The sequence below is a fragment of the Gekko japonicus genome, unplaced genomic scaffold (genome assembly GCF_001447785.1).
Source record: "Gekko japonicus isolate JY-2015 unplaced genomic scaffold, Gekko_japonicus_V1.1 scaffold1955, whole genome shotgun sequence".
Taxonomy (NCBI): domain Eukaryota; kingdom Metazoa; phylum Chordata; class Lepidosauria; order Squamata; family Gekkonidae; genus Gekko; species Gekko japonicus.
In genome coordinates this window covers 150,463-175,639 of record NW_015169232.1, presented here as the reverse complement: position 1 = coordinate 175,639, position 25,177 = coordinate 150,463, and the positions used below count along the sequence as shown (strand labels likewise).

General features: G+C 46.2%; 1 protein-coding gene across 1 annotated transcript in view; it reads right to left on the bottom strand.

Moving 5' to 3' along the window:
* VAC14 (Vac14 homolog (S. cerevisiae)) overlaps window positions 1-25,177 on the bottom strand; it is a 171,456-nt gene that overhangs the window by 74,165 nt on the left and 72,114 nt on the right. The window contains 1 exon segment of the mRNA XM_015416443.1: window positions 508-640. Within this exon segment, the coding sequence (XP_015271929.1) occupies window positions 508-640 (133 nt within the window).

Genomic DNA, 25,177 nt, shown 5'->3' with positions numbered 1-25,177 from the left:
GCTATGGGGGGGAGAGGAACAGCAAACTGTTTAGAATGTTGGAGGCGAGACTCAAGCAATGCAGCCAGTGGATAGGGACAGATTCTGAGTGACACACCAGGGCGCCAACCAATTCCGGAGCATGTGGAATATTCTAGAGAAGTGCCACCACCATTCGGCTTTTATATATAAGGGAGATGATATTTAACTTTAGATGGGGAGTGGGGGAGGGAGGGAGGGAGGAAATGATGGGGGGGGGGAAGGTGGAAGGAAAGCAAGGGGAAGGGAAGACCAACCAGGGAAGCATGCCTTCCTTTCACTTCCGCAGCCAACCTGCTGGGAGCTGCAGAATATCTGTGAAAGGGCCACCTGTGGCTCCCGAGCCACAGTTTGGCCACCCCTGCTCTAGCATTATATGACAGTAACTGTTGGACTGTTATTCAAATTATGACACCAAACATCATGCAGGAAAATCAAAATTAGAGACTTTAAATACAGCAATTAAATGAATGTACTGCTTCATCTGACCTGATGATGAAGGCACCTCGTATCTCTAGCAGCTTCCGCTCACTGCTGAATCTCTTGAGCAAGTTGATCATGAATTTATAGAAGTAGGAGTTCATGGTGGGAGTTGAGGGAGAGCACTCCATGCCTTTGGAACCTGGGAGAAGAAATGGCGTGAAGTTACCTAACTTCAAAACACACACACACAGAGGACACATTGCACAAAATGCAGATGGCTTTCAGGGCTTATACTCTGCAGAGAACCGCAGCAGACCCTGTGTGTATATTATTCTCTGTTTATTTGCTTCATATATAGCCTACCTTTCTCACCAACAGAAACCCAGTCCAGCTCACATCATTATCCACTGTTCCATTTTATCCTCGCAACAACCCTGTGAGGCGGGTTAAGCTGAGAATGTGTGTGGCTGTCCCAACGTTACCCAGCAAGCTTCAGTGGCAGAATAAGGATTCAAACCTGGGTTTGCAGGATACCAATCTGACACTCTAACCTGTCAGCAAGCTGCCAATGTGTCTGTAATGTATGTGTTGGGCCTGTCTGCATCCCTTTTCCCCCCTCGCTTGTCGACAACCTCTATTGCCATGGTAACAGTAGTATACTCTGGTGCGCATGTCCACCCTCAACCCCATGCGCTCATCTCCTCCACTGCATTCCTTTCCATGTACGCTAGCTTTGCTTTGATGGCGCGTTATCAACCCAAGGCCACAGGTGGTGTGCAGCAAGAGGCTTTTGCTTAGTCTGTAATGAATATGTAGTGTGGGAATAGTCTAATTGTTTAACTGTAGAGAACCGTTGCTTCTCAGGGTTTGGGCGCGCTGGGCGCCTTCTAGGCGGGAGCGGGAACCATACCTATTGGCTATTGTAATTATGAAATTGCTTTAACCTATCTGTCAAACGCTCAACTCGTTATTCTGAACAGAGAATCTGTTCTAAGTGCTTCATGGCTTCAATAAAGTAAAACCTTCCTGCATCATTGCCTGCTGCTCCCCCCCCCCCCATTATTCTGACAGGGTATCACCTTCACTCATAAAAAATCTTTCTAGTACCTAATTCTGTGTTTTACATGAGCACTAGTTGGCCAGTCCTTAGGGAGAGTTGATGGGATATTTGCATATTAGCGGAGCTTTACTTGAAAAGATGTCGGAAATGCCTCCAAGTTGGAGACTCCTGAAAAATATGTGCTAACTTGAAGACACCCAGGCAGGGCAAGAAAATTCCACCCAGAAATAAAGCCAATGCTGAAAGTTGAACAAAGTTGGAAGAAAGAATGCAACTCCAATAGTAGGCAGCTGAATCAGAAGTGTTTTTAAGGGATGTTAAGTCAAGAAATTCAGTGAAGTAGCACACAGAATGCACTAATGACTGGACCAGGTATGAGAGAGATGTTATGGAAAGGAAAATGTCCTTTTTGAAGATGAGAAATGCTAGTGAGATGCTTAACATACAAACTCATTCCAGCCCACTCTGCAGATTCCCTCAAAAGGTCTTGCAAAATCTTGGGAGCTAAGTCATGAGAAATCAGCAAATGCATAATCCCAAAAGAAAACCCACAAAATAAAAAGGGCTGGCCAAAAAGGTGAAGAATTGAAGAAGCTGGTAGTGCCGGACGATGTGCCCTTTTAAACCCCAGAGTGTATTAGTTTCCCCCCAAAAAAGATGAGACAAACCTCCCTTTAGAGTTGGCGTACAACCAATTCAGTCTCAAACCCACCACCTAAATTTTGGGGAAAGCTTCTAGGAGACAAAGTATGGCTCTGTTCCTTCACAATCGAGGTACTGATGTGCCTTTCCACTTATGTTGCCTTGATGGTATTAGGGTACGACCAAGTGGGCCATTCTGTACAACGTCTAATGTCTTGGAGATCCAGGACCCCAAGATCCACTCACCCTCCCCATAAGGGTCTGCAGGGAAACACTCAACTAGAAGAGGATCATCATCCTGCCCAGAAGGATGCTCTGCTATCCCCACGACTCAAAAAAAAAAAGGGGGGGGGAGTGGTGTACACCTTTTCACCTACACTGCTCCTCTGCACAGTTATTAGGAAACTCAAAAAGAACAGAGCAGAACTAACCTGCATGGCATTTGACTGGCCCAGGTGACCTTGCTTTTTAGATCTCACAGCAGTGTTCCCTCTAAGCTGAGTTAGTGTGAGCTAGCTCACAGTTTTTTAGCCTCCAGCTCACACATTTTTCTCTTAGCTCAGGAAGGATGGCTCCAGAGCAAACTGATTTATGCAGTATCCAAATGTCTCGCTCACAACTTTAATGCCAGTGGCTCACAAAGTAGAATTTTTGCTCACAAGACTCCGCAGCTTAGAGGGAACATTGTCTCACGGAGCTGCTACATCATTCCCTTTCCCCAGAGGATTCCAGCAGAACATATTCCACTAACTCAGTTATCAATCTGCCAGACTGTGGAGGGTGACATTACTTGGAGATTTAAAAATGTCACTACTGTGTTCCAGAGAGGTGGTCAGGGTCTTATTCAAATCTCAATATTCACCCCTGAAGCAGAAGAGATTACCTGGAAGGCTTTCAAGTAAATGGTACAAACAGAAAAGGATCCTGGCCCTTCTAGCATCTAGAAGTTGTTGTTCTTCCTACAAGACATTACTGCTAAGGAGCTACATCTCAACACACTGCAATGCCAGGCAGCTCCCCTAAGCAGTATCCTGGGCACAGAAACTGGGTCACTCTACATTTCCCAGTACAGGGTAATGATTGGACAGGTTGAAAGACTTGTTTTGTATAACAGGACTATATTTTTAAAAGCAAGTCCCTATTATTATTATTATTATTATTATTATTATTATTATTATTATTATTATTATTATTATTATTATTATTATTATTATTTAGATTTCTATACAGCCCTCCCAAAGGCTCAGGGCGGTTCACAAGCGGCAAGCATAGAGCCCCAGAGGTGCAACAAAACAGTACCAACTGAGAGGCTCACCTCTTTGAGGAATAGAGACACGAAGGCGGCAATCTCTTTTCAAATCTTCTGGCGAGCAGAGGAACAGTAACAGAAGCTGAGTTTTTGTCCATTCTAAGAGTCCATCTTCATGTAGTTTGCCCCTCAAGTAAGCTACCCTCGTTCCTAATAGTAAAACCACTACTATACACAGGGGTCTTTTGGGGCCAGAACCCGGGGTAAGTGAGGGTTCTGTGGGGGGTGGCGGAGGCCTTGGAGGAAGCACGGGATTATCTTTTCCTTCTTACTTCCTTCTTTCCTTCTCTTTCTTTGACTCTTTCCTTCCTTCATTCCTTCTCTGTACTCTCTCTCTCTTTCCTTCCTTCTTTCCTCCTTCTGTGGCCCAACCCTAGTGAGAAGGGGTTTAAACTTTAAATCCCTTCTCTCTTTGCCTCCCCCCCCCCCCGGAAGGGAAGGGGAGGCTTTTGAAGATGCCTTCCCCCCCTTTTGCTTCCCCTTCTGACATCACTCTTCTGGTGATGGCAGGGGGCACTGCATATGCTAATGAGCTATTATGCTAATAGCCTAGTAGCTTATTAGCATACCATATGCTAATGAGCTCCTGCAGCTCTTTTTCTACAAAAAGACCCCTGATAATAATAATAGTAGTAGTAGTAGTAGATGATTGGATTTATACCCTGCCCTTCACTACCTGAAGGAGTCTGAGCGGCTTATAGTCTCCTTTCCCTTCCGCTTCCCACAACAAACACCCTGTGAGCTAGGTGGGGCTGAGACAGCTCTTTCGAGAACTGCTCATAAGAGAAGCGCCCTGAAATAGCTTGTAACTGGCCCAAGGTCACACCAGCAGCTGCATGTGGAGGAGTGGGGAATCAAACCCGGTTCTCCCAGATTAGAGTCTGTGCTCTTAACCACTAAGATACTTTTGTCCTAAGTTGCCTATGAGCCATCCCAAATCATCTACTCACAGAATTCTGGTGATGTCAGGATGTGTTACTGCTACTGTTTATTAGATTTTTTTTTAATCCCGTGCTTCCTCCAGGGAGCTCAGGGTGATGATGTACATGTCTTCCCCACTCTTTTTTCTCCTCATAACCACTCTGGGGTACAATAGCAGCGTGGGGATTGGACACAGGTCACCCATATTCAACACTTATTCAATATTTATCCATTAAGAACATTTTTATGCAACCTTCCCCCAACGTAGAGTCCCCAAGATGGCAAAAAAACGGAAGTATGAAAACAGCTTTTAAAAATATGCATTTATAAAACCCATTAAAAACAACACACATTATCACATATAAACAGGAAGAGGGGTCAGTGAGGTAACACCACACAAAACCCCCTGCTGCTGGAAAACAATGATTGAGAAGTACGGATGAATCTTCCTGGAGAGAGAATTCCATCCTTTTACTGCACGACTGAAAAAGAAACTCTTTTCTTGGGTTTCTACCCACTTTGCCTCAGATGGCCAAGGGCACCCAAAGATGACCGCCGTGATTGCGTAAGGTTCCTATGGGAGCAGGGAGTTAACAACCATTTCAGTCAGGCACTCTTTATTTGCAACTGCAGTTGTACAGTTTGGGAAAATACCTGCCTACACGTGACCATGTTAAGCGAAACAGACTTTTGAATCAGGGGGGGGGGTATTCCACAGGAAGAACAAACCAACTTTAGCCTTTTTACCCCCACTGGGAGAGGGAATGGGAAGGTTCATTTTCAGTCTCTCTCACTGAAGTGGGAATTAAGAAGGCATGGGTAAAAGGATTCCATCTTTCTGGGTTTCCCTGTGTTGTGCTAGTATTGCTCCCTTATCTAGCTGCAGTCTGCAAGTGTTCGATAGATTCATGGAGAACTGTGACAGAAATACTCTCCTCAACAACAGCACACTTGGAAGACACACAGAAAAAGGCAAACGCATTACCGCTTGGATGAAGAGAGAAAATTGGATGAGCGGAAGAAACAGACTTTCCATTTCACAAAGACCCGGTGGTCTGCCAGCAGCAGACCACCAGGTTGGGTCCCCTGCATCCTTTCCAATCCCTCACAGTTCATAATGTCTACAGAGACAGCTCTGTATGGATCAACGGGTGGAAACTGGCGGCGAGCTGCTGGCCAAGATATTCATCCATTCCCTCAGATCTTTTTAAAGACACTGGCCCAGTTGCAGTTTTTGCTGCTGACGGGTGGCTCGCCCACCCCGGCATTGTAAAATCTTATAATAGAATCTGTTCTACTATTGAGGTGGGAGGAAATACTAGAAAGGCAAGAGAGGGTGTTAGGAAAACAGAGCTGAACTAATTAATTTACAATGATACTCCCTAAGTGTAGACTTCACAAATTTCTAACACACCAGATTGGCTTTTAGCACACATATGGTGAAGCCCAACACTGGAGTTACAAATGTGAAACCTTGGCTGTTAACAGTGAGCACATGGGCAAATCATAATAGTCTCAGGAGAATTGCTCGCAGCAACTACTGAGATTTCCCACAAAGGAGGTGTGTTGACAGCAACTACAGCCACATAACTCAAATACAGAGCTGGTCAGCAGTCACACAATCATATGTTGCCCCTCCTATACTGGGAGGAGCATCTTGTTGATGCCAACCAACCCACACAGAACACCTCAATGCAATCAAGAGCTCTTCCAAAACTCTGGGCCTATAAGCAAATTAGCAACTTTGCAGTTGGCATAGCATTGGGGTAACATGATCGGCACAGCAGGCCCCAGTCAGAAACCTTGCAGACACTCCTCCCAGAAGATTTCGCCAGCAGAATAGGGAGGGGGGTTCACCCCTGTAAATTCTTGTCCTCAGGTTGTGCAGACTGAAAAGCATCCACATGTGAACCTGATAAGCAGATGGCTCAAGAACACCCAGTAATTTAACAATAATTAAGCATGGAGTCCAAATGAGATATGATCAATTTTATTCACTTGTTGTTCAGTCGCACAGTCGAGTCCGACTCTTCGCGACCCCATGGACAATCTCCCGCCAGGCTCTCCTGTCTTCCGCTGTCCTCCGAAGTTGGCTCAATTTCATGTTCGTTGCATCGCTGACACTGTCTAACCATCTCATCCTTTGCCGTCCCCGTCTTCTTTGACCTTCAATCTTTCCCAGCATCAGGGTCTTCTCCAGTGAGTGCTCCCTTCTCATTTGGTGGCCAAAGTATTTGAGCTTCAGTTTCATTATCTGGCCTTCCAGGGAACAGTCAGGGTTGATTTCTTTGAGGATTGACTGATTTGTTCTTCTTGCAGTCCAAGGGACTCTCAAGAGTCTTCTCCAGCACCATAGTTCAAAAGAATCTATTCTTCGGCGCTCGGCCTTCCTTATAGTCCAGCTCTCGCAGCCATACATGACTACTGGGAATACCATTGCTTTGACCATGCGGACTTTTGTTGGCAGGGTGATGTCTCTACTTTTTATCATGCTGTTTAGGTTCGCCATCGCTTTCCTCCCAAGGAGCAGGCGTCTTTTAATTTCATGGCTGCAGTCACAGTCTGCGGTGATCTGGGATCCCAGGAACGTGAAGTCTGTCACTACTTCCACGACTTCCCCTTCTATTTGCCAAGGAGTGATGGGGCCGGATGCCATGATCTTAGTTTTTTTGATGTTGAGCTTCAAGCCCACTTTTGCGCTCTCCTCTTTTACTCTGAGCAAGAGGCTCTTTAGATCCTTTTCACTTTCAGCCATTAGAGTGGTATCATCTGCATATCTGAGGTTGTTGATCTTTTCCCCAGCAATCTTAATTCCCGCTTGTGATTCATCCAGGCCAGCATTTCGCATGATGTACTCTGCATATATATTAAATAAGCAAGGTGACAGTATACATCCTTGTCGTACTCCTTTTCCTATGCTGAACCAATCAGTTGTTCCGTATCCGGTTCTAACTGTCGCTTCTTGGCCCTTATACAGGTTTCTCAAGAGACATGTGAGGTGGTCTGGTACTCCCATCTCTTTAAGGACCTGCCATAGTTTGTTGTGATCCACACAGTCAAAAGCTTTAGCATAGTCAATGAAGCAGAAGTAGATATTTTTCTGGTACTCTCTTGCTTTCTCCATAATCCAGCGAATGTTGGCAATTTGATCTCTAGTTCCTCTACCTCTTCGAAACCCAGCTTGTACTTCTGGTAGTTCTCTATCCACGTACTGTTGAAGCCTAGCTTGTAGGATCTTGAGCATGACCTTGCTAGCGTGTGATATGAGTGCAATTGTGCGATAGTTTGAACATTCCTTGGCGTTGCCCTTCTTTGGGATTGGAATGTATACTGATCTTTTCCAATCCTGTGGCCACTGTTGCGTTTTCCAAATTTGCTGGCAAATGGAGTGCAGCACTTTAACAGCATCATCTTCTAAGACTTTGAATAGCTCAGCTGGAATACCATCACCTCCACTAGCTTTGTTGTTAGCAATGCTTTCTAAGGCCCATTTAACTTCACATTCCAGGATGTCTGGCTCGAGGTCAGTGATTATACCGTCGTGGTTGTCAAGGACATCGAGGTCTTTCTTGTATAGTTCTTCTGTGTATTCTTGCCATCTTTTCCTAATCTCTTCTGCTTCTGTTAGGTCCCTACCGTTTTTGTCCTTTATCATGGCCAGCTTTGCATGGAACGCTCCCTTGATTTCTCCAATTTTCTTGAAGAGATCTCTAGTCCTTCCCATTCTATTGTTTTCTTCTATTACTTTGCACTGTTCATTCAGGAAGGCCTCCTTATCTCTCCTTGCTGTTCTCTGGAAATCTGCGTTCAGTTGGGTAAATCTTTCCTTTTCGCCTTTGCCTTTCGCTTTCCTTCTTTCCTCTGCTATTTGTAAAGCCTCATCAGAAAGCCATTTTGCTTTCTTGCATTTCTTTTTCTTTGGTATGGTGGTGATTGCTGCCTCCTGTACAATGTCACGAACCTCCGTCCATAGTTCTTCAGGCACTCTATCTATCAAATCCAGACCCTTGAATCTATTCTTCACCTCTACTGTATATTCATCAGGGATGTGATCTAGGTCAAACCTGAATGGCCTCGTGGTTTTCCTGATTTTCTTCAGTTTAAGTCTGAATTTTGCAATGAGTAGCTCATGATCTGAACCACAGTCAGCTCCAGGTCTTGTTTTTACTGACTGGATAGAGCTTCTCCATCTTTGACTGCAAATTATATAGTCAATCTGATTTCGGTGTTGCCCATCTGGTGATGTCCATGTGTAGAGTCGCCTCTTAGGTTGTTGGAAAAGGGTGTTCGCTATGACCAGTGTGTTCTCTTGACAAAACTCTGTTAACCTTTGCCCTGCTTCATTTTGCTTTCCAAGGCCAAACTTGTCTGTTATTCCAGTTACCTTTTCACTTCCTACTTTAGCATTCCAGTCCCCTATGATGATGAGGACATCATTTTTTGGTGTTAGTTCTAGGAGGTGTTGTAGGTCTTCATAGAACCGGTCCACTTCAGCCTCTTCTGCATCAGTGGTTGGGGCATACACTTGAATTACTGTGATGTTGAATGGTTTGCCTTGGAATCGGACAGAAATCATTCACTAAGCACTTACAAACTGGCAAGAGAGTTGCTAACTCTTTTGAGACCCGGTACATAAAAGATGCTTCCACACATGGAACAACTTTGGATGGCACGGAACAGATACAAAGATGGCAGCGAAGATTTCTTTGCACTACAAGTAGGCTGCTTCATGATCCTAGGCCCCAGTGGTGTGCAAGTCTCAAGGAGGCCTGCCTTCCGCAAAGGCCTCATGTAAATATGCCGACAGGCCACCAGTTCCCAAGCACCCTCTGAGTTGCTTGGGATGGTCAAAGCAGTTCCCAATCACCAGTTCCCAAGCACCCTTATGGTTGGGCTGGAGAGAAATTGAGGGAAAAGCAGACACCAAGCACTGATGTGGAGGAAGAGCTTGGATAGAAAGCATACAAGGCCCTGCACAGAGAGAGAGCGCATTCACTCCCTGAAACTGCACAGCAGTGAGGCTGATTTTGTGGGAATTGATCTCTGGCCCCACTCCGGGTGAGTCTGGCCTACTGGGATCACGTACTGACACAGGAGTAGGAACTAGGTATGGCAGCTGCATCAGGGAGCTTTGTTGTTTTCCCGCCAACTTCTTTTCTGGGTGAGTTTTGTAGTTGTGGTAACACCCTATATTAATTCCAACCCATTTTTACAACTTTTCTCCTATTTAGTTAACGGTTATACCATCTGGTGTTCCTTGTTCACTCTGCCTGGGTCCTTCACACCTCACACTTGGTCATATACGAGGGCATGCCCTGACTGAAAAGGAAGTTGCCAGGGGGACAGGGAGGGTGCTCTGGGCCCTCTCCAGTAAAGCCACAGAAACAGAAAAATAACAGGTTTTTATATCCCACTTTTCTCTGCCTTAAAGAGTCTCAGAGTGGCTCACAATCACCTTCCCTTCCTCTCCCCACCACAGGCACCTTGTGAGGCAGGTGGGGCTGAGAGAGCTGTGAGCGCCCCAAGGTCCCCCAACAGGCTTTGTGTGGAGTAGAAGTGGAGAATCAAACCCAGTTCTCCCGATTAGAGTCTGCCACTCTTACCCACTACACCAAACTGGCTCTCCAGAGTGGTGGCAACCAGTTAAGACCCTTGCCTGCACTCCAGGGCTGAAGCAGGCAGAGGAAAGAAAGAAGGGGTATGTAGGGAGGAGGGCTCCTAGGAAGGGAGGTCCCATCTGTGCTAAATCCTGCATGGCCCTAGCCCTTTCCTTGGGCAATTCTGCATTGGTTTTTCCCTCCGTTTGGTGTAATGGTTAAGTGCGCGGACTCTAATCTGGGAGAACCGGGTTTGATTCCCCACTCCTCCACTTGCTCCTGCTGCATGACCTTGGACAAGCCATAGTTCTGGCACAGCTGTTCTTCTTGAAAAAGAGCAGTTTCTGTCACAGCTCTTTCAACCCCACCTACCTCACAGGGAAAGGTGTTTGTAAGCCACTCTGAGACTCCCTTGGGTAGTGAAGGGTGGGGTATAAATTATCCCCCCCCCCACGTTGCATGCTACTTTCATTCTCTTGGATCATCGGATTTTATGGTAGTTTCTGCATTGCATGCCACTTTCACTTTCTTGGATCATTCGGTTTCTATGGTACCTTCTGCATAGATTTATGCCCGTTTTATGGCCACTCAGGGGAAACTTTGCCATCAGTATGGTGTTGGCCCAGGGTATTTGAATAGTGCCTTAGTGTTGAGAAAATGTGGAGCGAATGCCAGATGCAGGACCAGCCCTGGACAGGCTGTAAAGTGAATTCCACTGGCTTCTGCGTGAGATTCCTTCTCTTTGGCTTCAGTGCTACTCCATGAACCAGAGCCAAATGATCTCTCACGAGCAGACAAAGGTGTTGGGCAGCAATCGAGTGCATTCAGTCCACTGCATAGGCTGACCTGGGGTTTCAACAGGATTGCCAGTGAAAACTCTTAGAGCAGTCCAGAAAATAGTTGGCCCCATCTGGAGGATCCAGTTCAGTGAACATATAGACTACCCCACCTTCTCATCCAGTCTTCTCAACAAAAACAACTGGCAAACAGTCCAAGAATAGGACCACTGTTGCCTGTGGCCAGACAGTTTCCATTTAGGCCTGCTTTGCACTATGCAACCCTGTGTACTTTGCTTTTAAGGGAACAGAGGTGTCAGACATTCCTTTAGCAGCTGAACTCAGGTGAACCCCGCCAAGCTCAATGGGGCCAAGAGTCAGGATTCTGAGAAGGCACAGCAAGCTTTTTGAGCAGCCTGGGGAAAGACAGCAAGTACATAAAAACGTAAGAGAAGCCAATGTTGGATCAGGCCAATGGCCCATCTAGTCCAACACTCTGTCACACAGTGACCAAAAATACCAGGTGCCATCAGGAGGTCCAGCAGTGGGGCCAGGACACTAGAAGTCCTCCCACTGTTTCCCCATCCCCCAAGCACCAAGAATACAGAGCAACACTTGCCCCAGCCTGAGAGTTCCTATCTATACCTTGTGGCTAATAGCCACCGATGGACCTTCCTAGCTGCTCAAAAGGCATAAGTGGAGAACAGTAAGCAATGCAAGAGCAGGAAGGTGGGGAAAAGCCTCTGCCATAGAGTGTCATGTCTCCACCTACACCCCATGTTTCTAATTACCATGAGCCAGCTGAGAAGGAAGCCCACAAAGCATTACCTTCCTGTGGACTACAGTAAGAACTTCAGATTGAACAACTACAAAAATCATGATCCTCTCTCCAAGGCGCTGCCAGGAAAGGCAGATGCTGCTAAGTGGAACCTGATGTGCGGCAAAAGAGAATTCCTACAGGGTGTCTTCTCAACAAGTTATTCCAGGATGTTGTGCATTCAGCTTTGGGTAAATATGATGTAAAGGGACTTCACAAGGCAAGATAAAAATAGACCAGATCAAAACAGAAAACCACCCAAACCTTCCCGTTGGTTCACCAAAACAGATGTTAAGACATAGGGTCGCAGGCTCTGATCACAAATAAGCTGCCTTGTGCCTTTACCATGAAGCATCCCATGCTTCTGTACAAACAAGGGTACACCCAAGATCAGTGACATTTTGGTTCACCTCTCTGCTCGACCATGTGGTTCACTGGGTGATCTTGGACCACTCATCGTCATTTTGGCTAATCTACCTCGCAGGGATGCAGGGTGGGGGGAGAAACAGGACACATCCACACGTACCACTCTGAGCTCCTTTGAAAAAGAAGAAGAGATTGGATTTATACCCCACCTTCTTCTTCTCCTTTGAAAAAGTGGGAATTTAAAAAGCCACATACTCCCATATGAACCTGAGATAATCTATTCAGGACCGGCTGCTGGTGCTCCCAACAAATAGGGTGTGGGTTTCCACCCGAGAGGTCTTCTGCTGTAGTGGCACACCAGCAGCGGAGCACTCCACCGACATGTCATCTGACACTAGATCTTTTCAATTTCAAGAGCCATGCCAAGACTTTTCTGTTTACCCAGCTAACCCTTTGGTTAATTTCCTTCTGTTCCTATGAACTGGGCTTATTGTTGCCGACTCATATAATTTCTTCTAGCATTTTATTATTTTATTTGGTTTCACTGCATCTACTGAATTGTGATTTCATGCATGTTATTCAGAAAACAACGGCAGACAAGCGGGGTGCTTATCTTGCAATTTAATTAAAGCCGCTGCCTTGCTTAGCTCCAGCAGCACAAGTTACATGAAAAGCAGTCTTTAAAAAGCAAAAAACAAACAAACCCAAAAGCACAACTCATCTCAGGAAAAAAGAGAAGTTCTATGATACAGACTGGAAGATGCAATCCATAAGCTGCAATAGGAATCTAGAAGAAACGTACAGAAGACTGTGCATGACAAAGAAACACTTGGAGCAGCTGTACTGCAGCCTGCAGCCAAACCCATGAGCAAGTTGAATGATGGATGGGCAATGGCCAGCACCCTTCCTCCTTCATCTGCAGGAACATGGTGGCAGATGGAAGAAAGTATAGCACATGGGTTGGCCTCTGTAACATATCCATGGTCTGACGACAGAGGGGGATGATGGGATGCTGCCAGGATCACATCACGCTACTAGCCAGCAGAAGTTCTGTCTAAAGCCCAGGCCACCAACCAGAGCCTGAATGAGTGCCAGTCCCTGTTCTGCCAGACTCCCTGGATCATAGCAGGGCGGATCCAACAGTCCTCCAGCTAGCCTTCCTCCAACTTAAGTTGCTCTTCCTCCAATGGAAGAACCACTTAATTTGGAGGAAGCCTTCAAACCTGAGCCAAAGGGAATGGTGGGTTATAAATATTATAACAAAGAAATAAGCTTTGCTCAGTGGAGTGGTAGAATAGAATCCACCCCAGTAATCACCTGGTCCTGCCACTTTCTGGGGAGGTTAAGGCAGGAAAGGAATCTCTACAGAGGAAATGGGGTGGAAAGACCTATGCACTGGACAGGGCCTTCAAGTCTTGTATAGTTTTCTACGCTTGTCTGTCAGGCCCTTGGTACCGCTAACATTCTGAATAGCAACAAAGTAGTTCACAGTGTGATTTTACAGTGTTTGTGGGACTCGCAATTTGAGACAGAGCTACAGCCAGACCTACATGGACAGTCTTGACAGAAAGGCAAGTCATACCAGAGTTTCTGTTCAAGAACTGGAGTCAGCAGACTAAGCCGCATCAGACCTCCTGACTATGCATGCTTAATCCTTGGTTACATAAACGTTTCTTGGGCATGCACAAGGAAAATACTGCAGCCACTTAGAGATGCAATGTGCTTCCGTATGCACTAGTATCAAGAGACTTCACCTTGGCTGCCTTGCACTGCTGCCCCTTGTCACGTCACTTGCTTTGCTCCCCATGGGGAGAATGGAGAGAGGAGGAGGAAACATCTGAATGAAATTGATACTGAGGTACACTTCCTGCCTCCTGTCTGGGAAAGGCCAAAAACTGGGAGCAAGTAGTACTCCATTCTCCAAACAGCAGAGGAACCCCAATGGGATTGCTTCAGGCAGTAATATTCCTAGGGACACTGATGATCCCGCCATTCACTATCTGAGAGGTGCACTGTAGGACCCTCTGCGGTGGTACAAGAAGGCCTTCCTGTGGCTGAATGGCAGAGAACATCCATCCCAAATGCAGCTGGAGCACCAGGTAGGAATGGCCAATGTTCTGTCAGAGCTGTTCTTGAAAAAAAGAGCAGTTTCTGTCAGAGCTCTTTCAGCCCCGCCTACCTCGCAGGGTGTCTGTTTTGGGGAGGGGAAGGGAAAGGAGTTTGTAAGCCGCTCTGAGACTCCTTTGGGTAGTGAAGGGCGGGGTATACATCCCATCTCTTCTCTTCTTCTTCTTCAATGCCCAGGACCTCCAGGAAGACCCATTCTGGCTCCAAGCCTGCCATCTCGATCCCCCAACATGTTCTGTGACCCTTGCAATATGTGCCTCATCCCCCAAAGCCTACTTTGCAGGCCAGTTCAGATCAGCACAAGTGGCCTGCCTGACCTCTCCTTCAGAAGGCTGGACTACCAGGACTACCTTGCTTTTATAGGCAAGGATACAGCGAGAGGGGCATCAATTCACAGCATTTTATAATGCAGTGATCTGAATCAGCTGTTTCACTCCCCACCCCTCCTTTAAGCAGAAGTGAGGCGATGCAATACTCGGACCATGCTTCATTAGACTCTTGTGAGGGTTTCAGATGTTTCAGCCTGTTCGACTGCATTCCAAGCAGCACTAGCTAAGGTGCAGAAGGCAACCTTCCTCAGTGTAATGATAGAAGAGAGGGTCTTTTCTGCTGGATCCTGTCCTGCCTTCCCCAGCTAGACACCTTTCGAAGCAGTCTTCTGGAGACAGGATTAGCTAGCACATGCTAGACAGTCCTCTGCTCCCAGAGCTTTCTGTTTTTCCTGTGGCCAAAGCTCTCACATGACAAGGCGGCTGATCTGCTAGTTCTGCTTCTCTGCCCGAGCACTCCGAGATCACAAGCCAAGCCTTCTCATCTTTAAAACTAAAAACAAAACCAGAAACTAATGCACTTTTTAAAAATAACAGCATGTCCCCAGGCTTGGCCCCTGACCACTCCAAACAGTTGTTTTCGAGCAGGATGCAGTCCACTTACTCTTACAAGGATCTCGCTACTCGCCACAAAGATCGCGTCCTGCTTAATAAGGAGGAAAATATGACAAGTGAAAGAAAAAAAATTCTGAACTCTGGAAGTTTGCGGTGAATTTACAGAACTGGCTGCAATCATAAACCAGAGGATCTTCGTAGGTCTCTGAGGCTTCTGTGGAATAACACTTAGCATTTTTATGGCACATCTCATGCACTCAAAAAGTTCCTCATGTACAATCACCCTTAAGGGGAGAACCAGCCCAGCCCTGTGGAGCTGGCTTTGCCCCTCCCTGCCAGAAAGAGATCTGCTCCAGCTTCCAGATGCTCAGAGACTAAAGATGCAAGGGAGAGGCTGCTTGGGCCTCTACACACCAGCCGGGCCCCCCCCCCCCCCCGCCACCATTAAGAACACCATGGCAAGGAGAAGACCAGCCTGGCTTCTGCTACCTCAGCAGCTTCAAGAGCTCCTTTTCCTTCCCTGCTAGGAAGAGGTTTGCTCCCTACCCTGCAAACTCACTAGTCAGGGAAAGGTCATTCTGGCCTCCGTCTCCAGTGAGAAGTCTTGGGGCTCTCAGGCATTCACATTGCCTTCGTGCCAAGTAAGCCAGGGAAGATCAGCCTGACCCCTGACTGGATGGAAACGCTTGTTGACAAGCTCACCCCTTTGTTCTGCCATTGCCAAACTGATGCCCATCTGCTGCCGCCTTCTTCCTCTTCACAAATATCTCCTTCAAGATTGTCAGCACGATGTGATTCACTGTGGGGCCCTGGCAGTAGGGATTTTATGGCTGTCCCCACCCACCCCCCAATTATGGAATTTCCCTGCGGTGGCTCAAGTGGTTAAGACGCTGAACTTGATCCTGTGGAAGGTCAGTAGTTCAGCGGTTCAAGACCCGGGTGCCGCAAGACAGGTCAGCACGATGTGATTCACTGTGGGGCCCTGGCAGTAGGGATTTTATGGCTGTCCCCACCCACCCCCCAATTATGGAATTTCCCTGCCGGTAAGGAACAACTGTCCCCTTCTTCGATGATCTCCTGACAAAATCTTTTTTGGAAGGCCACTGATATTTGTTATGGCAAAGGGCGGATTGTAGGTTTTCAACTTATAGGGATTTCATTCCGCTAACTGGTGTAGTGGTTAAGTGCGCGGACTCTAATCTGGGAGAACCGGGTTTGATTCCCCACTCCTCCACTTGCACCTGCTGATGTGACCTTGGGTCAGTCACAAGCTCTGGCACAGCTGTCCTTGAAAAAGAGCAGTTTGTGTCAGAGTTCTCTCAGCCCCACCCACCTCACAGGGTGTCTGTTGTGGGGAGGGGAAGGGAAAGGAGTTTGTAAGCCGCTCTGAGACTCCAAGTGAAGGGCGGGGTATAAATCCAATCTCTTCTCTTCTAATTAATACTGTTTCTAATATGTACTATAAGAGCACACGGACTGATCTTAGATGGCTTCAACTGATGCCAATGCATTCTATGTGGATTTAGTGTTTTTATTCTATGTTGCTGTACACAGCTTTTGAGTTCTGTTTCAATTTGCTGTTTTAGACTCTTTCCAACACCTTTTACAACCTTACCTAAAAGCAGCAGGTAGTTGGTTTACTTTCGTGTCTGGATTCCTTTGGTAAGCTACCTTGGACATATTTTTGTAGAACAGCAAGATATAAATTCCTGCAACCAATATATTTGTCACTAGTTAAGAAGGGCAAGCCTTAACTACAGATATGCTTACTTAGTTATTGCAAATATTTATGTCCCACCTTATCTCCTTATACTCAAGGCAGCTTATAAGGCAACAAGAAGTTGCAAGGACACAAACATGACATAAGGGGCCATTAGCAAGATTTAAAACGAGCATGCTTCCAAAGCACCTAACTCAGTTAGGAACTGAATGCACAAACCCGTGGTCTATGCATGGTTCCGCCCTTTGCTTCCAAAGCAACTTGCCTCCAGCACTGGACTTCCATAACTGAAACTCACCCAAGCAAAGGGCAATGAGTCTGAATTCCAACAACATTCCAGAACTCAGCTGACAAACCCAATGACCTCCCCATCACAATGGTTGGGAGCAATTTCTGTCTGTCCAAAGCTTAGCAAATGTCAAAATGAGTCGCCATATTATATGAGCCAATAAGACACGGGGTCTGCTCTGATGTTTCACAACTTGGAACAGTTCAGTTGAATCACATTGTACAGGTGCGATGGTTGCAGAGAAGTGTAGATGCTTTTGCCATCTCAAGTAGAGGAACCCAAGTGTGCGTGTGTGTTTTGTGTTTGATGGTATTAGTTTCAAGTTGTCCTCCACCGATGCCCCAATCAGTCTGCCTGCTAAGTGCATTCTCCCAAATTCTTCATTAACCCAAGAACGGTCTCTTTGGGATGGAAGAAGGCACTCATATCAGGTACTCAGATCACTGCTGTATTCTACAGATCAACCACAGCTCTGACAGGAGTATCAATTCATGGAGGGCTCTCACAAAACTACCTGGCTCTTTCAGGGGCAGTCCTTCCTAGTAGTCCCCCTGTTCCTTCAGAATTCTTATGTTCCCAAAAGTCTAGGTAATGGCTGAACCATGACAAAGGAAGTGTAGAAATGTTCTCCAGTACCAGGTAATCTAGCATTTGATCAGCTCAGTAAAGATAAAGAATAACACATGCCATGTCATGTCACTGCAGCCATGAAGGCCTGGGGAACATCAGATTAAAGGGGAAAAACAGAATAAGGAGAAATACAAGATGGGAGAGTTTGAGATTAGCATGAGATAATGGTGAGAATATTAAGTTGTAAGCAATTGTACATTTCCTGACCAGATACTTACTGCTTATGGTGCACACACATAATAACTATGTGTACACCGACATACAATTTCACTAAGTTATTGCCAGTTTTCCTTATCTCTGCTTAATTTAATTTTTTTACGCATACCTGATTTGCATTTATTATACATTAAATTCCATACACTCCTCAAACCTGGACAAACATGGAAAAATCAAGAGGGTGCAGAGCAGTGTTCCCTCTAAGCTGAGTTAGTGTGACCTAGCTCACAGTTTTTTAGCCTCCGGCTCACACATTTTTGTCTTAGGAAGTATGGCTCCACAGCAAGCTAACTGATGTAGCAGCCAAATCGCTCGTTCACAACTTCAATGCCAGGAGCTCACAAAGTAGAATTTTTGCTCACAAGACTCTACAGCTTAGAGGGAGCATTGGTGCAGAGGAGAGCGACGAGGATGACAAGGGGTTTGGTGACTGAGCCCTACAAGGAAAGGCTGAGGGCCTTGGGAATGTTTGGTTTGGAGAAGAGGAGATTGCTCTCTTTAAATATTTGAAAGGCTGTCATTTGGAGGAGGGCAAGGAGCTGTTCCAGTTGGCAGCAGAGGATAGGACCCGAAGCAATGGGCTTAAATTACATGCAGAAAGGTATTGGCTGGATATTAGGAAAAACCTTTTCACGGTCAGAGTGGTTCAAAGATGGAATCAGCTGCCTAGGGAGGTGGTTAGCTCCCCTTCACTGACAGCTTTCAAGAAGAGGCTACGAATATTTGTCAGAGATGCTTTAGGCTGGTCCTGCATTGGGCAGGGGGTTGGAGTAGATGGTCTGTATGGCCCCTTCCAACTCTATGATTCTTAAGATCTCAAGGAAGTTTAAATAATCATCAGTCTATCCAATTCTGAACACACGCCAGTGACCACCTCATGAGAGTTTTCAAGATATAGCTATTTTCTGATCATTTTCAAGATGCAGCAAGATCCCAGATCCAGCTGTGCAGGACAACAGCCTGAAAAGGGGTTGTGTCCATCCTTCCCCAAAGAATTAAACTGGGATATTATTGGTTCTCTCCTATCCTTTTGTATTTGTAATATATAAGAACAGAATGCTAACGTGCCTGTTCTTCGAGTGGGCATCTATGCAGTTACACTATGGGTTTCTAAAGTTAAGATTTTAAACACAGCTCTGCACATCCTGAGCACAGAGTGCCAGCATGCATAGTTAAAGGAGTGGGGCCACATCTTCCCACCTTCCCATTATTCCCCAGAATGACACAACTGGCAGAACACACACGTTGCAGAGGAGGAGAGGTAAGCAAGATGACACAGGTGGGTGACTACATGAAGAACAGCAATTACATGTAAGCAACCAGAGATTTTTCCCTCGGCGGTTTCTATGCAGGCACACTATGGACAAAGGACTGGCAAACTGACATGGAGCTGGAAACAGGTGAGCTCACAGGAAGACAACTCAAAAACTGATCAATCGCCAGGCCCAGATGGCAGACATTCGAGAGTTCTGAAAGAACTCAAATGTGAACTTGTGGATCTCCTGACAAAAATATGTAATCTTTCCTTAAAATCTGCCTTCATTCCTGATGACTGGAAGGTAGCAAATGTCACTCCCATCTTTAAAAAGGGTTCCAGAGGAGATCCGGGAAATTACAGGCCAATCAGTCTGACATCGATACCGGGTAAATTGGTGGAAACCATTATTAAGGAAAGAATTAGTAGGCACATTGATCAACAAAAACTACTGAGGCAGACTCAGCATGGGTTCTGTAAGGGAAGATCTTGTCTCACTAACCTGTTAATGTTCTTTGAGGGGGTGAACAAACATGTGGACAAGGGGGATCCAATAGATATTGTTTACCTTGACTTCCAGAAAGCTTTTGATAAAGTTCCTCATCAAAGGCTCCTAAGCAAGCTCAAAAATCATGGGATAAAAGGACAAGTCCTTTTATGGATCAAAAACTGGCTAATTAATAGAAAACAGAGAGTGAGTATAAATGGGCAGTTCTCCCAGTGGAGGGGTGTAAGCAGTGGGGTACCACAGGGATCAGTACTTGGTCCACTGCTTTTTAACTTGTTCATTAATGATTTGGAGTTGGGAGTAAGCAGTGAAGTGGCTAAATTTGCGGATGATACGAAGTTGTTCAGGGTGGTGAAAACCAGTGAGGATTGTGAGGCACTCCAAGGGGATCTGTCAAGGATGGGCGAGTGGGCGTCAACATGGCAAATGGGGTTCAATGTGGCCAAGTGCAAGGTGATGCACATTGGAGCCAAAAATCCTAAATATAAATACACGTTGATGGGGTCTGAACTGGCAGAGACTGATCAAGAGAGAGATCTTGGAGTTGTAGTAGATAACTCACTGAAAATGTCGAGACAGTGTGTGACTGCAATAAAGAAGGCCAATGCTATGCTGGGGATTTTTAGGAAGGGTATTGAAAACAGATCAGCCAATATCATAATGCCGCTATATAAATCAATGGTGCGACCTCATCTGGAATACTGTGTGCAATTCTGGTCACCACACCTTAAAAAGGATATTATAGCTTTGGAAAAAGTGCAGAAAAGGGCAACTCGAATGATAAAAGGGTTGGAACACTTTCCCTATGAGGAACGGTTAAGGCGCTTAGGGCTCTTTAGCTTGGAGAAACGATGACTGAGGGGTGACATGATTGAGGTTTATACGATTATGCATGGGAAAGAGCAGGTAGAGAAAGAGGTACTTTTCTCCCTTTCTCACAATACAAGAACTTGTGGGCACTCCATGAAATTGCTGAGCGGTCGGGTTAGAACGGATAAGAGGAAGTACTTCTTCACCCAAAGAGTGATTAACACTTGGAATTCACTGCCACAGGAAGTGGTGGCGGCTACAAGCATGGACGGCTTCAAAAGGGAATTAGATAAGCATATGGAGCAGAGGTCCATCAGTGGCTATTAGCCACAAGGTATAGATAGGGACCAGTGTTCCCTCTAAGCTGAGTTGGTGTGAGCTAGCTCACAGTTTTTTAGCCCCTGGCTCACACATTTTTGTCTTAGCTCAGGAAGGATGGCTCCAGAGCTAACTAATTTATGCAGTAGCCAAATCGCTTGCTCACAACTTTAATGCCGGTAGCTCACAAAGCAGACTTTTTGCTCACAAGACTCCACAGCTTAGAGGGAACATTGTAGGGACTCTGGGGCAAGTGATGCTCTGTCTTGTTGGTGCTTGGGGGTTCTTATGTTCTTATGAAGACAGCATTGAGCACTGCTTTGCCAAAGGCTGTCTCCCTTCTGGCTTTCCCAAAGTATAATAAGGTTGTGACCAAAGGGCTGTTCTGCTAACTCTGGAAGAGGTGCGCCCTCACTGAAGGCTGTGGAGGCAGCTACCATCCCAGAAGGATTTTTTTCAAGCTAAAAGAATGTGGCACTCTCCTTGTATTTGATCAAGGGTTCAGGAAGTCCCTATGTAAAACAAGTTTCACGTCAAAAAGGAGCCTAGGGCAGGTAGCACGTGGTTACAGGATAGTTCTCAGACTATGAAAAAGAAGACAAGGAGAATCTGATCATAGAGTGCAGAGGCCATTCACCATTTTGTCAGATATATGGCTACAAATACCATCACCTTCATTGTTAAAGAGATAGAGGTCACAGTTCGCCATTGGTCTTGAACTCACAGAGAATAGCTGGTCTTGGCTCCAAGATAGAGCGGAAAGAGAGAGGCAAAAAAAGAGGAGGATTTGATGGCCATGACAGGCAACTGAAGGCCTGACTCTTCCTCGGGAGTCCAGGCACAGACTTATTTGCCAAGTTTTACTGGACTACGTTAAAGAACATGGGAAATCTATATTGGAGCAAACCAGTGGTCCCTCAAGCCCAGCAATCTGCCTTCTAACAGTGGCCAGCTACATTCTCCAGAGAAGGCTCCCAAGGACAGAGAGACCCTTGTGCGCATCTGGGCCATGAAATGCTAGGAGCTTATTGTTTCTGAGCATAGCGGTAACTCAATATCGCAAGTGTCTATTCAGTGTGTATTCTGCAACCAACATAGTCATCCACTTAAGCTGCCGCAGTGTCTCTTTAAAAAAAGTATTGCACAATTAGGGGTATTCTAAAAACTAAAATAGCTACTTGGGGGGAAAATAGCTAGATACATTTGGATGGACTTCCTTCCAAACCTTTCCAAGTATTTGACACAGAAAGCTGAGCCTGGATTTTGCATACGGGAGCCACGACAGTCTTTAGGATACATGCCATAACTATACCGCTATTTTTAGATACTCCACGGGGAAGGAAAGAGAAAGCCATCAGTTTGATCTAAAGCACAGCTCTGCAGTTGCTTGGCCAGCCTTGCAGAAGCAACTCCACCCACGCTGCCTCCCAGACAGAGAGGATCAACAACATACCCAAGGCACGGAATCTGGCTCCAGCTGCGTTCAGCGTGAGCCAATGCTAGGATGCAGATCATGAGCTCTTTGCACATGCTAGCCAGAGAGAGTGAGACTACAAGGAGTGGCACTGTAACAAAGATTGCTAAGGGCAGACCCAGACCCCAGGCAATCAGGATGGCAATTCCATACTGATCAAATGCAGGCTGTGCTAAACAAGCAAACAAAACCCCTGGCATCTTGGTACTTTCATGAAAAAGCAACAGGATTCTAAGTTCTCGTGGAGGAACATAAACACACTGAATGATGCCCTCCTCCTTTCCCAAGCCTGTAATGGTTTGATGCTTCCCCTTCCTGTTCATTTGTAGAGCCAAATATTGAGTCCAGTGGGTTATAGTGGTTCCAGGGTTACATTCGAACCAAAAGCACGTGCATTAAATGTCTGCTCCACCCTGACCTGGATAGGCCAGGCAAGCCCGATCTTGTCAGATCTCTGAACCTAAGCAGGGCCGACCCTGGCAAGTACTTGGAAGGGAGACCTCCAAGGAATACCCGGGCTGGGATGCAGAGGCAGGCAAGAGTAAGTCACCTCTTTGAAACATCCAAGCCCCACCAGGGGTCACCAAATGTCAACCATGATTTCCAGGCATACACACACACACACCACTCACCAAAAAGGGGGGAGGTGCCTACTCCGCCCATGATGCCCTCTGAGTGACCTTGCCCCAGACACTGGGCGTGATCACACACGCAGTTAGCCCCACCATAGGCGTGAATGCCGGGTGGATTTAAAGGGCGTGATCAGACACAAACATCTGGGAAGTGCCCTGAGCCCGTCGGCAACCTGTTTTGCTCTGCTGCCGAAGCGGAGTAAAAAGACACCAGGGAAAGTCCGGTAGCAAATGGGTTGCTACGGGCCACAGACGGACTTTCCCCTGTCTGATCGCTCCAGCACACTCTCATGGCGTCGGGCTGGTCTGATCAGGCCATCCCGACTCCGTGCCGTTGTTTCCCCCCCCCTTCTCAGTATGCGCATCATCGCACATTCCATAGGGAGACCTCAGTGCGGAGATGTGATTCATCAATTCCTCGTGCAAGATCATCAGAAACAAACAGCAAAAAAACAAACAAACCCGACTCACCCACAGTTGCGTCTGATCATGCAGTGGTGGGCTGTGCCCGCAGCTTCCAAGGACTGTGTGATCGCACAACTGCGAGTCAAATTCCTCCGGCAGAAATAGCCTCGCTTCCCCCACACACACTTTATCTCTCGCATGTGACCGCCCCCCACTATCACTCAACCTTCCACACAGACAGAACAGGGAGAAACCTGCATTTGCTACTCTGAGCTCCTTTGTGGAGAGAGACAGGCACAAATGTGACAAGCGTCAATCTTTCTCTGTCTCCTCCTCCCCGAATTAAATACTTCAAAACCAGAATTTCACAAGACAAATATAAGCCTGTGTGTACAATCTGCATAATTTGTCCCTGAAAGTTATCAGGCTTCCATGGGGGGTAAATCTTGGTCTCCCTTCCCCCTTCAGTGGGCCATTCTGACCGGAAGGTAGGCCCTTCTCTCAGTCAGAAGGCAGGGCCACATTGCAAGGAAAAGCCTCCACAACCTATCACAAACGCCAGCAAATAACCTCCAATGTACAGCAAAGAAAGCAACAACATTGCTAATAAATATCATCCCCCCCCCTTTACTGAGCACATGTCTAAGCCTAGCTTCTTTCCATTTGCACGGGACAGATTACTCCACCACCGCTGAGACCAAATTGCCCCTTTCTGCAGCAAGGTCAAGGAGGATCAGGACTGAGGAATGACTCTGGAACTACGTACCTTCTTCTACATGACTGACCGTCAACTGCTGCATGGCACCCAGCAATGGAATGGTTGGTGAAAGAATGCGTATATGCCAAGCAGCAGCCCTACAAAGCACTTGATTGGCTAGGCAACTCCTACCAAGCATTGAAATGCCCCTGACAAGGGATGACCTAAGATGCCAGAAGAACAATCCCTTTCACTCCTGAGTGATGCTGTCCGTTAGCCACCCGAGTGGCAGTCAAAACAGAAACCCTCACCCCAAGAAAGGACTGCCCAAATGAAACCAATAGTTACTTGTCCAGACCGGTGTCCCCAACCTTTTTGAGCCTGTGGGTACCTTCTGACACAGTCTGGTGGGTGCTGAAGGAAGTGGAGCAAACCACAAAACGGCTGCTGCAGGAAACTGGCGAGAGTTGTCATCCTCTAGGCAAAACCCAGAGTCCCCCAGAATTACAACTAATCTCCAGACTACAAAAATCCGTTCACCTAAGGGAAATGGCAGCTTCAGAGGGCAGTCTTCATGGAATCACAACCCTGCTGAGCACCCTCCCCAGGCTCTGTCCCCAAACCTCCAGGAATTTCCCAAGCCAGTGTCAGCTAGGGGTAGAAGCTAAAGTGTGCCGACCGGACTTGTCTTCTCGAGAGGTATGCTGTCTACCGGGTGCATGCATCCAGGATGTGACGGAAAGGGTAGGAAGACACATCAAGCCCACGGATTATTATCCCTTCTTGCTCATCTATGTGGTAACAAATGATACAACCTGGCACAGCTCAGAACATATTAAAAGAGACTGAAAAGAAAAGCTTCCCCTCCTTCCTTGGGCAGTTTCAGTGCTATTGTCTGATAACTCCCCTGACACTCAAACCACGGCTATAGTAGCTTCCTTTCTAGCCGTGGTGATTAAGAAAACAAATCTCCCTGAGTTTAATTTGTTTACAGCTGATAACTGTCGACCTATATACAAATTTGACAATTGTGTGTGTTTTTTAATCCTGTACAGTTGCTATGGCTTTCTTGCTAATGCAATAAAGAGTATTTATTATTGTTGTTGTTGTTATTATTATTATTATTATTATTATTATTATTATTATTATTATTATTATTATTATTATTATTATTATTATTATTATTATTATTATTATTATTATTATTATTATTATTATTATTATTATTAGAGACTATGTACTCCGGGTAAAAGGGTGAAGGAATTGGGAGTGCAGGTTGTATT